Source organism: Camelus dromedarius, chromosome 1 (genome assembly GCF_036321535.1).
Source record: "Camelus dromedarius isolate mCamDro1 chromosome 1, mCamDro1.pat, whole genome shotgun sequence".
NCBI lineage: Eukaryota > Metazoa > Chordata > Mammalia > Artiodactyla > Camelidae > Camelus > Camelus dromedarius.
This window is the reverse complement of record NC_087436.1, coordinates 77,700,973-77,716,303: the sequence shown is the minus strand read 5'-3', so window position 1 is coordinate 77,716,303 and position 15,331 is coordinate 77,700,973. Positions and strand designations below refer to the sequence as shown.

The following is a 15,331-nucleotide window of genomic DNA, read 5'->3' as shown; positions in this document are numbered from 1 at the left end:
TTCAGTTCTCCAAAAACCGTTGTCTTTAATTAGCTTATTGTGGGAGGCAGAAGGGACCCCCTCCAAAATGTCCAGACCCTAAACCCTGAAACACATGAGTATGTTATATGACATGGCAAAAGGAACTTTGCAGATTTAATTAAGGTTTGGGACCTTAAAATAGAGATTATCTTGGATTATCTAGGTGGGCCAAGTATGAATCATTCAGGAACACGCGCCCTTAAAAGCAGAGAGTTTTCTCTGGCTGCAGTCAGAGAGATGTAGCAGAAGTGGAAGTCAGAGAGATTCCAAGTACATGAAGAATTCGACGTGCCCTTTCTGGTATTGAAACATAAGAGGTTCCATGCAGGGGCAAGAGAGAAGTCTAGGAACTAAGAGGCAGCTCCTGGCTGACAGCCAGCAGGGAAGTGGGACCTTATTCTACAATTGCAAGGAACTGAATTCTGCCAACAACCTCATTAAGCTTGAAAGTGGATTTTTTTTCCCCAGAGGCACCACAAAGGAACACAGCCCCAATGACACCCTGAGTTCAGTCTTGAGAGACCCCAAACAGAGCAATCCGGTTGAGCCACGCCGTGCCTCAACTCGCTGACCCACAGAAACTGAGATAACAAATGAGTGTTTTAAGCCACTAAGTGTGTGTGGTTATTTATTACAGCAGCAATAAAAAAAAACTAATGTGCCTATCTTCTCTAAGTCCTTGAAAGTAAATATTCTTATTTAAATTTTCTGGATTGATGGAAGTGAAATTCAGAGCAGAACTGAGATTTGAATCTTGATTGCTATGGATTCAAAGTGCTTTTTCCCCAAAGATATTATGCTTCCTTTCATGAGATCTTGAAATGTCTTGTAAAATATACATAGTGCTATGTGAATAAAAGGTATGTTTATTAGTATTAGGAGTAATATTTATTCCATAAATGTAAATATGTTTTAAGAGTACAGGACCCAAAAATACTGAAATATGATAGACACAAAAGGAGTTTTGTTTGGATTTTTTCAAGTCTAAAAGAAAAACAAGAGAGTGCTATGATGTTATTTATGCCTTTAAAAAAATTAAACAAGACCAGTTTTGTTTGTATAAGTAATTAAGAGATCTACTTTAGTTCTATGACTTTGAGACAATATCAAATTAAAGCAAAGTAGGAATGGACAGTTTTTTTATTTTCTAAGAGACTGAATTGCTCTTTTGATCTGACAGGTAGATGAATTACTTTTCCCTGCCCCTCAATCCTCTGATTACACACACATATATGAGGGAAACAAAGAAACAAGTGACAGTTTGGGGTTTCACGAGGATAAACCTACATTGATGAATGGAATTTACAAGTGAAAAATTCTAATGTTGTTCTTCCGTGATGATAAATCTTTGGAGAGAATCTATATGAAAGAACTCCTTACTGTGTATATAGAATTTTCCCAACCATTGCTCTGCAAAGAATTAGAAACTGAGGTTGATGTTCCTCATATCCTTTTGGGGTTACATTTTCCGTTTACTAGGTAATGTTTGTCATTTTTCGAAACTCTAGACCCAGTTTCAGACTGTTGCAGATCATCAAAGAGTTTATATTTAGATTATTTTGGGGAAGCCTACCTACATATCAGTGATGACTGCCTGGTTCATGTCTTCAGTGTCCATGCCTGAAATTCATTATTCCAGGGGAATTTTTTTTCTGTGAAAGATAAATGTAAATGCAGATAATAAAGCAAGAGTCTCCTTAACTTTTCCATGGTTTGTGACTACAGTGTTTAAAAAGATCACAGTTACAATAAGCAAACAATAACAGAAACTGTGTGGAATGCTCATTTCAAAGACACAGGAGTTCTGTTTCATTTATGTCCTCATCTGAATGCCTCCACTGCATCTAACGTTTTCTTTTTCTCTCATCCCAATAGGAATACTATGACAAAGGAGATTACATAATTAGAGAGGGCGAGGAAGGAAGTACCTTTTTCATTTTAGCAAAAGGAAAGGTAAATATTAATGAAAGCTTACTTAAAGTAAATCAAAAAATTGTTTTGAATCTGTTTGCCATACACACAGCAATGTTCTAACATTGCAGCCTAAGTCCTCTGTGTAGAGCTGGGTAAAGGAGCTTCTGCTCAAAAGTCCTGGGAGGGTTTGGTCTGAGCACTGGGTTTGGGGCCACAAGAGACTTGTGATGGGTTCCAGCTGAGATAGTAACTTCCTAGTGACTTTAGTCAGGTCACTTGACATTCTTTAGACTTGGTTTCATCGTGTATAAAATGACTGGATTATTTCTAACATCCCTTCTAGCTATGACTGTGTGATTCCCAGCCCAAGATCGGGGCTGGAACATTTTCCCATCCCACAGATACAACAGACAACAGTGGAGGAAAATGAACTAGGCAATTGAGGGCAGCAATGATCAGGCATCAAGCTGGAGAACAGTGTGGCTCAGAACTTCAAATTGTATACAATAGCTCAAGCTGATTTAGATGCTGATGAAAAGTTTACCCTGATGTAGACAACAGATCTTTTTCTTTACCTAGCTATTGAGTGGATAACATTTTGCCAGTTGCTCCCACGTTGACTCTTTACAATGTTCCTCGGAGACAAAAAGCATTTGTGAAAGATCGAAGTAAAGAATGAAATCTTGAGCACCTGTGTCCATAAACTGCCAGATTTTTATAAATGCTCTTTCTTCCATGAAAGAGTTTTATCATCAGAGAGTCGGGCACTGCCCTTTGTAAACTGGTTCGTGGTTGAACTTTGAACTAGGCCCCCAGTGATGGGAAAAAAGTTAACAAAATAGTTTTGGAAACTTTTCAACACTCAGAAACGCTTTTTATCATTTCTTACCAACTTAAACCTCATGTTTTGAAAGAATTCTGCCTGATAAATAAATTGCATTTATTATTTAAAAAATTTTTTAATTTATTGTAACTTTCATAAATGCTAATCAGAATTTCTCACCAATATGAAGCGACCTTTCTTCCCATGTTGAACTGGAATAATTCTAGCCACAAGCAAGTAATGTTGAAGTTTTTGTTTGACTCTCCCATGCGGGCTCTTAAACCGTCACATTGAGCCTCTTGTGAGACTTGTGGACCCTCCTCCAGATCCACAGTTTGTATTCAGTTTTAGAGAGTCCGCACGAATCAACAAGTCAGTTGTGGACACTGGGTTCAGAACTCCTGATACTCAGTCTTATTCTTGATTGATTTGTCAACTGTATTTGGCTTTTTGGAAAAATAAAGTTCCCATAGGATCATTATCATTTTCTTTGACCATCCTTAGGAAGGAGTAACTGGATTCACATAGCAAATTTATTAACTTTGGGAGGTGAAGTTTGTATGGAGAGGCTTCTTCTTGCAAAAGATGGAGTCATGTGATCATGTTAGGTGGCAGACTTTTTTAGTCCATCCAAATGAGTTGACTGTAGTTAGATTAGTCTAAATGTAGTTGACTGTAGTCTTAACTACTGAAATATTGAAGCAAAGACTTGTCTCTTTCCTTGTTCAGTCAAGTTTATGTAGATCTGGAGGGACTGGTTGAATGGATATGTGTTTAGATTCTCCTTTACTTCTTCTCTCTCTCTTTTTAATTATTTGACATCATTTAGGTAAAAGTCACCCAGAGTACTGAGGGCCATGATCAACCACAACTGATAAAAACACTGCAGAAAGGAGAATACTTTGGAGAAAAAGCTCTTATCAGGTGAATCTATGAATTTATAGACTATACTTAATAATAATTCTTTGGTTGTTTGCACATATACCTACTCATTTGGAGCTGTAGAATGGAGCTACCAAACTGATGGCAGCCGTTATCTGGAAATTAAACCAAAATTTTACACTGACTTTTAAAAAAATTCATTGTTAAATGGGAGATAAGTTTATTAATTTTGTATAGGAAGAGATTTGGAAAGTTTTAAGTTTGCTGGTGAAAATAAAATTGGTGTTCCAAAATAATAATTCTAATAATTTTTGGTTTAAATGAGAGTCAGAGAAAGAAATTGAAGACATGAAAACTAGAATTTTCCTGTAAGAGTTTTTATATTATCAAGTTTTAAAATGTTGCCTTGTTTTATTCTTTTAAAAATTATCAGATAATGACTTTACATATTCTTTGTGCTTTTAAATCATTATGCCAAAGGTAATATTTTCTTAAGACTTTTTAATCAGCTCACTTTGCAAGTTTTAGAAGCAACTCAAAATAGTGTATTTAAAGTTTCTCCCTGAACCTTTGGCCTTTTGAGGTATGTGTTTATTTACTGTTTGATCTAACTTATAGGAGAAACATTTATAAAGATTAACCAAGTAGCACAGGAGACACTATGTGCTTCTTGGAACTCAGAACACAACCTCAAATGTGAAAAAAAAAATTTCTTAAATATACATAACCTTATAAAGTTAGAATTTTGAGCAACACACTTTTTTTGGAGTCATATATGTTTTTAAATGAATACTTGAAACTATTAAGAAATCACTTAAAATTTATGCTATTACTAAATGCTTTTATTTCATATCTTTGCTTGTAAAAATAAGTAGTATTTCTGTTCATTTTTCTTCCTTTTTAATTTTTGTCTGTGAAGCCCCAGTTCTGCTGATTTACATGTCAGGATTACATTAAATACAGAGCAAAGAAAAAGTGTTCATAAATTACCTGAAGACAAATTTGATTATTTAAAAGTCATATAGCTTTTATTTTTAAAGAAAATTAAACTACTTAAACTCAATAAGTGAAGTTATAGCTATTTGGTATAAAAAATTGAATTTAAAAACAAGTTGAGTTTTTGTTTCCCATTTTCTAGCTGGTAATGAACTTGTTTCAATAATTGGGAAATGGTCCTTTTTTGTTTATTTGTGACAGAATATGAATACATTCATGCAATATAATCGTGTAATATCATTATTCAAAACTTCAGTGTATTTGTTCTTAAAATTAACAGATTATTTTTCTCATATCTCCAAGCAAAACAATTAGTTTGAAAGTGCAGAGAACTTTATAAATGTACTGTAGACTCAAAATAGCTCTTGAAAGGAAATATGCTGTCTGGTTATGCTGGATCTGAAATAATTTATGTTCTATGTTGCAGCTAGCCAATTACAGTGTTTTCCCATGAGAAACATGAGAATTTACATTTAATAAAGACACTCATTCCCCAAAGCATTTAAAAGCATAGAACTAAAATCTATGAGAAAGAGAGTTGGATACACATATGTTTACATTTTTGTGCATTTTTACGCTATCACTTTTTAGGGCCGCTGACTGTGACTCAGTATTCTTTACATTCTGTGTATTTCCATGACTCGACATTAAACAGGCCCAGGAGTTCTTTCGGCATTTTGTATGCAAAAATAAATTCATGGTACTTAACAGTTATTATGAAAAAAAATATGTGTATTTGTAAACCTCTAATACTCATAAACTTTTTGTAGAGGATATTCCTAGTCAAAATCATGACACTGGCAAGTGAAAGGGTTGCTTTATCTCTTCATTTTTGAGCTCACATATCAAATAGTTGGCCCATATCCAAGATCATATCCATATCGATATCTACACATACCAGTTGAGTATAAACTACCCAGCTCACAGCTCAAAAACCCATTAAGCTGAAATGTTTTCACCAATGTCTTCTAGCAAGGACCCTGTAAACTTGGGAGGGACTGTGTTAGAAAGTCTCTGGATGCCGGCTATGTGGACAGGGGACTTCTCTGCACTGAGAGGCGGGCTGCCAAGGTTTTCCCTGTCCTACCACTAAGGGAAGACAAAGCAACTGTATACTTTGCGTGATGCCATTTTTGACGAAGTTGCTTAGAGCAGTCCTCCTGTGCTTACTGCTCCAGGTTACCTTAAATGAATCTCAGAGCACTGGGTACCACATGGATGTACCTTTTCTTCAGGGTCTTTAGTTTGTAATTAATAGAAGGATGAAACTAATATAAATAAAGTTCTCTAAAGAAAGACTTTACCCAGTGCTTGACTCGTTGGTATTCATCAGGTAATTAAATATATTATGATTAGATCATATGTCATAATTCTTCATATCTAAGGTATCAATTATAAGATGCATTATTATATTATGTACCCCCGAGAAAGACAATTACACTATGACTCATCGTCAGTTGTAAGACATGTGCTGATTTCAGAGATTGTAATGGAAAATACACATCTTAGACTATGAAATAAAAGATTTTAGATTTACCTAATTCATTGGGTGATATGACATGAAAAACACTTTCTTTGGGTTTTATTTTTGATTGGTTATTATATGTAATTACTTCAATGTTTTCTTATAAATGTCTTTGATCGGGTAATTTCAATTTTGGCTGCTTTTTAACTAGCAGTTCCCGTTTGATCAAAGACCTATTTCATTTGGGCTGACGCAGAGCACAGAGTGAAATTCCATACACGGTTGCAGTCACTGATTTATGTTCCCAGTGCAGTTACCTTCTCCTCTGGATTCCTTGTGCACTTAACCTTTATTAGGACACATGTCCATGCTTTTTTTTTTTTTCTTGGAAAGGGGTGGAGTATATATTATGATGTTAAAAAAAGGCATAATCTTTGGAAGGTTTAAGTGATGATGTTTCATGCAAATAGCAGGTTCCCTAATAAAAATGGATGTTTAATTTCTCACTAGAAAACTGACTTTCCTGTTTTTGTCTGCAGTGAAGATGTCAGGTCAGCTAACATCATTGCTGAGGAAAATGATGTCGCATGTCTGGTTATAGATCGAGAGTGAGTATACTGCTGTTGTTGGAGAATGCAGGCTTCTGCCACCTTTGAAGACTTGGCCTTCTGTTACTCCAAGGGCCATCTGTCTTCCCATTCATCACTACTTGGAAGTGCTGGCCAATCCTCAGCTGCTAGTACATTCTATTAAAATTCATGGGAAGGAACTGGGCCTTCTGATCTGAATCTGTCTGTGGCAGTGGCAGATGCTGGCAGGCTAAATATTTTGTGTTCAAAGTTTGTACATAAATATCAGCAATAGACTGATTTAAATTCTGCATCTTCCAGAGAAATAAGCTTATTAGTACTCATGTATTTTTTTCCATACAATATACTGAGCAATTTCATAATTTATTCCTAAAATGCTCTAAGCAGTCAGAAATATTTTTGAACTTCTCTCTCTCAGACAAAATATAAAATGCTCATTAGCTATATGTATTTCCAGAGAAATCTGAATTTAACATTTGTGGTAATTTGCAAGAGATGTGCATCAATATTAACCTCTAAAGGTCTTAGGTTATTTTTCAGAATGTCTCATTTTGTGTTGTTAAATCCCTTCAGATCATATTTGAATCTGACTCTTCGGATCTCTTATTCATCAGGGGGATATTTGCTGACTAGATATAATTAAGGAATTCTGCTATACCAAACCTAGGCCCTTATCTGAGAAAAGTCATGTGTAGCCAAACAAATAGGACATGTGCTTATGAAATATTAACTAAAAATAGTCAAATGATGACAAGTATCACAAGAGAGTATGCAACTGATTGCTAATTGAATACACCATTTATTGAACATAGAATCATAGAGATTTAGAGCTGGAAAGAACCTTGGAATATTAAAAAAAATTTTTTATTATGAAAAATTTCAAACATATTAAAAATAGACAGGTCAGGATTATAAACCCCATAATACAAGTTCAACAATTATCAATTAACCCTCCCTGCCTTCACCACACTACGTTCAAGGAAATTCCAAACATAAAGTTATTTCACTGATAAATTTTAGTAGCATCTCGAAAAGCTAAGTATTATTTGTAATACATGACCATAGTAATATAACATACCTAAAAAGTTAGCAATTATTTTTTATTGATTATTTTGAATTGAAATATAATTTACACCTAACATTATATTAGCTTCAGGTGTACAACATAATGATCATATATATATACATATATATATATATATATACACATACACACACACACACACACACACACATATATATGTATATCGCAAAATTATCACCACACTAAATCTAGTTAACATGCATCGTCAAACATAGAACAATAATTCTTAGTATCACTTTGAGTTACATTAATACTTCCCTTACCAATAAGAAAAGTAAGTCCAGGTCAGTTAAAGAATTGCCCCAAAAGTGACATCTGTGATTTCATATGAGATGCCCAGGTCTTCCAGTTCCTTTCAGCATTCTTTCCATCATGCCATTTGATTTCCATAGCATGTGTTCAGAAAGAGAAGCAATCACAACGCAGTAAAATGAGGAAAGTTTTACTTTAAATTTGTAAGGATGGAAATGGGACGTGAAATAGGAGTTTTCTAGGCAAAGGAAATGTGGAAGTCTCTCCAGGTGAAGTACAACTTAAAACAAAGCATCAGGCTAGAAAGTGCAAAGTATATTCAGATAAAGGAACCCTTTGGATGACAGCTCTCAGATGGAAAATATATTGGTATGAAATTGTCCTGGCAGTGCATTGTTTTGTTTATGAAAAATATATGCATGCACTGAATAGCACTAGCTGTGTGATAAAATCTTACAAATGGCTCCAAAATGCTAGGACTAAAAATATGGTAGAAAGGAAGAACTCCTTCCCTTTTTCTTCATTGTAATCACATAACCAAATATTTGTATAGTATCTCATGACTCCACCATCCATGAAGAGGATGCAGTGGTTATTTTAGAGCCTATAAATTATTTGGGAGTTTATAATTTTAAAATGCTTAAATGCACAGAGTTGAGATTCCTACACAAAGTGTGGTCGTGTTAGGCACGATGAGACATAAAAAGTTACATGAATTTATTTTATGAGTAAGAGGAGCAGACTATCACTCTTTACTTCTTCTTTCCTAATTCATTATTTTTTTAAAAAAATACGTATTTGAATGTTACAGCTAGAATGTTGTAGCTGTTTAAACTTGACCTTAATTTGTGGAGAATTTCTAGAGATTTGTGACACTAGTGTCACCTACATTAAAAAAATAAAATTTGTTTACAACAATACATGAATTAGTTTAATAGCAAGCAAAACTATGGTGACAAATAGAATAAATAAAATCAAAACAAATTAAGAGAAGTATTTCCTTCTACTTGAAAACTTCAGCCGTGGGAAATTTGAAATTGCATGACAAGCCTGTTTTGTTTCTCACTACTGTACGGTCAACCACGGATAGTCCACAGAGCAGGGCAGAGAAGAGTGGAGTGTAGATCTGAAGGGGGAAATGGAAAATACCCAATACAGTAAAATACTAATGTAAGTATAGATTGGTGGTCAGTTACAGGTGGGTAGAGGTCTTCAGGGTTAGGCAGGCAGTAAGTGGCAACACGACACTAATGAGGTGGCTCTGGTTTACTAGCATTAGGTGTGTTGACATAAATTTTCATTCCTTTCATTTTGCTCTAGCCAGGAGCTTAAGATTTACTGAGATGATTGAAGCATGGTTTCTAGAAGGTTGCTATTTTATAGGAGGGAAGAGAACCACCCTAAAAATCACCCATCAAGGAAGGTTGTCGAGTGTGGGGTGCAGGACGCATTGGAAGGATAATCCAGAAAATATACTTCTTTGGTGAGGAAAGGGATTATTTTTTCTCATGGGCAGTGCCCTGTGTAAGAATTCCCAGAGACAAGGGACTTGGGAGAGCAGACGGGACACGTAACAAACCTGTGATCCGTGAGGTCAGGAGGGTCAAGGGAATATGATGGCCCAGCCTCACCCAAAGAATTAGTAAGTTAAGGTAAAAAGTTTGGATTTATTTATGAATGGATGTGAAATGAGGAGTATTATCTAGGGACAAAGAAGAGATACTTTTTATCCTTGATTTTTAAAAATAAAGAGCTCAATTTGATTAAGCAAGGTTAGAAAAATGGGTAAGATATGTAACTTGTAGATTCAATAAACAGATCATGTAGACTATTTCCTTTCCACTGTCTTCTTTAAAATGAAAAAAAAAAAAAAGAACAATTTTTGGTAAACCTGAACCACAATGCGGAAAACTACAGAAATGTCTCTTCTCACTGAGAGCCTCCTTGCTTTCAGAAACTCAAAAGCTCAATCATATAGCTTCTAACAATTATTCTACCTGTGATGGCCACTTAATGTAACATAAGTTATTGAAAAACAGTTTACAAAGCTGTGAATAACCATACAATTAATGTTTTCTGAATAGCTTAAGAAGAATGGTAAGTTACAATGGTAACTATTCGCATTGAGGGGTTTTTTTTTTTTTATTCATTTAGAACATTCAACCAAACAGTTGGGACTTTTGAAGAACTCCAAAAATATCTTGAAGGGTATGTGGCAAACCTGAACCGTGATGATGAAAAAAGACATGCGAAGTAAGTGGAGGAATATTTTCTTAAGCCGGATGTGACTTCTGGCAGTTAATGAAGGGGACTGAGGGGCGTGGTTTGCTGTGCAGTAACTTTTAGTGTGTTGTCACTAGAAGATTTAGGGGAGTTCTTCTATCTTCTCCTTCCACTAAAAGGATACCACTTACCACTAGGATGGATATCATTTTAGTCTATAAATAGTGTTTCTTATTTTCGGCGATGAGTAGTAATGTTAAGGGGACGATATCCTGATAAGAGACCTTGGGAAAGGGCGTCTGTACATTGACTTGTGACCTAGCTCCGAAAGACATTAGTTCAGAAGGGAAGCCCCTCTCGCACATGGAACTCAAACAAGAATGCCAAGGCACTAGCATAGTCCATTCATTCTGATTCCAGATAAAGAATAATCTAGAACTAGAGCCCAGGTTATTTCAAAATATAATGGAGTTTATTGCTCAGGGGTCCCAAATACAGTAATACTGATGAAAAATGTTTTGTTTCATAGAAAAAAACCTGCTTTCTAAAATTTAAATTATTTGAGAATATTTTGCTAGAATATTCTGTAGAGTGAATACTTAAGCATGTATTTACTAGATAGTACCATTAAAGCTTAAGAGTCAAAAGTTCTAGAAAACACTTGTGTTAAATTAGAGCATTCAACCAGAACTGCATAGAGTTTGTTTTTGTTTCTCTTTTTGGCAAGGAATATATTTGCAGTTTTTATGCCAAAGGCCTTTTGTAATAGAACAATTTATAAATATATAATCCCAAGCAGTGAACTTTAACTAAAGGAGGTAAATGAGCATCTCCAAGTAACAATATTTAGACATAAAATAAGGAATGTATTTTTCATGTTTCACAAAGCAGTTGTTCTGGTTCAGCCAGGGACCTTCGAGGTCTGACAGAAAGAGCGAAGGAAGCATGGCGGAGATGCTGTGTGGCTGTTTCTTGTATGTGCAACAAAGGCAAAGGCTCTCCAGTCTTCTGGATTTATTTCCTCTCATGACTTATTTATTTTTTGTAAAATGCTTTATTGAGATGTATTTTAAATACCACACAATTCACTCGTTTTGACATTTTGTCCGTTTTTTATTGTGTGCGAGTGTGTTTGTTTCATATTTGTATATTCTGTTGCTTTTCTCCCCAGTTGTAACTGAATCTGATCCTGTAAAAGCTGAGATAATCTTTATGGCAACTATGGGCAGTAATTACTGGCAGAAAGAAGGCTGTTTTAAGGGTGGAATTTCTGTGTGTTGTGAGCCTTGCTTGCCTGGAGGAAGGTATATAAAGTTTCTCTTCTCTCATACAGGAGATCCATGTCTAGCTGGAAGCTGTCCAAAGCACTCTCTCTGGAGATGATTCAGCTGAAGGAGAAGGTGGCCAGATTTTCCTCATCATCCCCATTCCAGAACCTTGAGATTATCGCCACACTGGGCGTTGGTGGGTTCGGAAGAGTTGAGCTTGTAAGGGGTTTACGTTTCAAGCATCTGAGAGAAGCCTTTTGACTTTTTTTGCTTTATATTCCAGCGTCTCTTGGAGGAATATATGCATTGTTATTGCTATCTAAATGTTGCTTTGAACTGAAATTGAGAAAGTACACTTTTCACTCTGTTGCATAATAGCAGGTCTGTGCTAGTAAGTAACTTGTAATAATACAGCTGCTATTTCAAGCTTTTCACATGATGTCCTTTTGCGAATTGTTTTCTTGATGGCAGTTATTGGAGAATGTACCAAGTAACCATTCCCAAAGGCTAGAAAACATAAAATGTATTTGCTAACAGCAAAATGTATGTATACAAACACTCACGATACATTAACTATATACTAAAGAAAAGAAGAATGTGTCCAGTGGAAATGCCACAGAAATGAAATCTTTCATATCATAGTTCCATTTCTTAAACAACTCCCCTACCATGTCTATATTTGGCTTTCATTATCCTATTTTTGGCTTGCTCAAAATTTTCTGAAAAACAGAAAAGAAGCAGAATTGCAAGGGGATGTTTGAAGAGCAGCCTTCTGTAGTGCTGATCAGGACAGCTGGGAAATTACGCCTGATTTCCGCTGCATCTTCCACACCACCTCTTCTTTGAGCTTGAGAACCAGCTTGTAAGGAGTAGCAGAGCGGGGCTGTCAGATCAAGTGCTCTGAAGCAACTGTCAAATGGAGATCTGTGACCTTACTGGGTAGAGATGGCTCTAAACCCTTGGCAATTACCCAGCCCTTCTTTGCCTCACAGATTTGTAATGATTCACTGTATATTATTAACCTTGGGAATGGTGCTGACACCTCCATCTGCTGGATGGCCTGGGTGTGAGCGGATCTGAAATGCTGCTGGAGATGCTGACCAGTTCACACACACCCAGTCCATACTTCATCTCTTTTGGGTGAGAGAGGAAGAAACGAGTTCTTAATAGGCCAAAAAGTATTACTAATGTTTCTTCCACCATATGGAGAGATAAGGGAGAGATCTATCTGCTGTATTTTCCACCAAACTCTTGGCAAAAGGATTGAATTGACAATGCTGAGCTTTGTTTTTCATATAGTTAAATAACAATAATTGAAACAATAATTCTGCCATTGATTGAAAAATCGTAGGCAGTACTAATGGCAAATGTGAACAAAATATGGGGTGTGATCATTTCTGCACAATGTCATTATTTGTCAAATATAGCGTATTATGGAGTTTTAAGCCTCTCTGAATAAATATTTATTAAAAATTTTTAAGTTTTCTTTTAAGGGAAAATTCTGTTCATCCATCTAGAGCAGTGGTCTCCAACAGAACATTCTGCACTGATGGAAATGTTCTGTATCTGCATGTCCAATAGGGTAGCCACTGGCTAGATGTGGCTGGTGAGCTTTTGAAATGTGGATAATGCAACCGAGGAACTGAATTTTTAATTTTGATCAATTTAAAATGAAATAACCTCATATGACTAGTGGCTGTCATATGGGATAGGGCAGATATACATTTTGACTTAAAATATGTTTCACTTTGAATATCAAAGAAGTGACTATTAAGAAAGAACAATTTGGGGGCAATTCTGGCCAAAGTTTTTCATATCACATACTCCAAACTGAAGAGATTTCTAAACTTCATTCAGTCTTCTAACTGGAGTATTTTTCTTGTTTCAACACAAGTATTTTTAGAACCGTGTTCCAGATATGTGAACTCTTGGGGAAATTACATACAATAAAAGGGAAGTGTATACGCCTGAATAAGATTCAGTTCCCAGAAGGATAAGTGGTTAGAAGTTTCCATACTATTTAAATGTGAAAGAATTTGAACTCTTACTAGTCAACATGTTTTACATAGGCATGATAAACTTTTTCTGGTAGGTTCATTTTGAGGGCTTGTTGCCTTCTTACCTAGGTTAAGGTGAAAAACGAGAACGTTGCTTTTGCCATGAAGTGTATAAGGAAGAAGCACATAGTGGACACGAAGCAGCAGGAGCACGTCTACTCAGAAAAGAGGATCCTGGAGGAGCTGTGCTCTCCCTTCATCGTGAAGTAAGTGAGGGCTTCCCTCTCAGGACTTAGGATCGCAGGCTCTTCTGCTGAGCGTTTCCCTGAGAGAAGGCAGAAGAGGAAGAGGAGCCCCCTCTCTGCATCCGCCATCCCAGTCACAGCAACAACACATAAAATGTTTGCAGTTTGAGGTCTGAAGTCAAGAGCCCAGAGTTTTTATCCTTGGGTAAATCTCAGGAAAGTGTGTGTATGTGTGTGTGTAGTGAATATAAAATTATTGTGGGGATAATTTGAACTGTTTATTTGAGCTGCAGAATTTGGGAAGCAAGAATTCATTCAGAACCCCTCAGGAAGCGTGCTGCTTCTGAATTTCTGCAAGAAGTGGCATCTGGGCACCTGTGGGTTCCGAGGAGCTGGTTCCTAGTGGTGCCTGGATGCCCAAAGATCCACCTCCTTATAATTACTGTTCTTTTTGCATTGATCACCAGAGTTTGGAAGAGAAATATGTTATTCTAGGCCATGGCTCTCTCGTGAATTCATGGGTTAGCAGTGTAGGTCAGTTAACGCATATATTTTCATACATGTCTTAAAGCCCCAGAGTATAGCTTTAGAGATTTCTGGGTGATGTAAGGTGCCTCTTTAATGAATAGAATTTATACTTTTTGATGAAATGCCTTGAGAGACTCCTTCTGCCTGTCCATATTCTCAGACCTATTTCTTTTCAAGATTAAAAAAAAAATCTGAACCCAGGCAATGCTGGCAGTAGAGTCAGCCAATTATCTTTATATAAATTATGTGCTCCCCCTGCCTTTTTAAACAATAATTCATTAAAAACTATCAAGAGCAGCTTCAGGGTGTGGATTAGATTTTATTCATTTTCTCATTCCCAGCTCTTTGCAAAGGACCCGGCATATAGTAGGGCAATTATACTATTAAAAATGAATATTAATAACATTTATTGTTGAGAAAATAATATGTGCCAGGCACTCTTCTAAAGCAAAAATTTTTAAAAATCTTATATATAATATGTTAAACATATTTTTATTTATATTTATTTTATATATTATATGTGTAAAATATATTAAATTAATACATATAATCAGTATGTAATCAAGTGAAGATATGTATTTGTTATGATCCTCATAACAAAACAGGTAAATGTTAAGATTGTCCTTGTTGAGCAGGAACAATGAGAAAACTGAAGTTGCTTAGTTCATAAACGGTTGATCAGGGATTCAACCCCAGGCAGCTTGGATCCAGATCCCACCCAGAACCACTTACTAGGTCACTTCTGCTGCCTGTACGTGAGATAGCTGTTTTGTCGCCTGCATTAGCCTGGGCATGGTGCTAGGGAGAAAAGGGCATCTCTTGAGTAAGACCCAGGGATTGCTTTCACCCAGCGCTGAAATACGGTATGTTGCCCAGAACCCACATCAGGACTGAGGCTGTTGTTCTCCCAGCTTCTGGGAGTGCTGCCAGCTGGGGAGTGCTTGCCAATGGCTACCACCTTGCCAAGACCATACTCATTCTCCAGGTACATCCTGCATCCAGTGATGGCAGAGCTCCTGGAAGCCGAAGCTTTTGAAAAACTA

At 36.2% G+C, this 15,331-nt stretch overlaps 1 protein-coding gene across 1 annotated transcript in view; it reads left to right on the top strand.

Moving 5' to 3' along the window:
- PRKG2 (protein kinase cGMP-dependent 2) overlaps nucleotides 1-15,331 on the top strand; it is a 93,738-nt gene that overhangs the window by 44,471 nt on the left and 33,936 nt on the right. Inside the window, exons 7-12 of the mRNA XM_031432712.2 lie at nucleotides 1,897-1,974; nucleotides 3,588-3,682; nucleotides 6,641-6,709; nucleotides 10,182-10,280; nucleotides 11,584-11,737; nucleotides 13,645-13,781. Of these exons, the coding sequence (XP_031288572.1) occupies nucleotides 1,897-1,974; nucleotides 3,588-3,682; nucleotides 6,641-6,709; nucleotides 10,182-10,280; nucleotides 11,584-11,737; nucleotides 13,645-13,781 (632 nt within the window). The remainder of the gene's footprint in view (nucleotides 1-1,896; nucleotides 1,975-3,587; nucleotides 3,683-6,640; nucleotides 6,710-10,181; nucleotides 10,281-11,583; nucleotides 11,738-13,644; nucleotides 13,782-15,331) is intronic.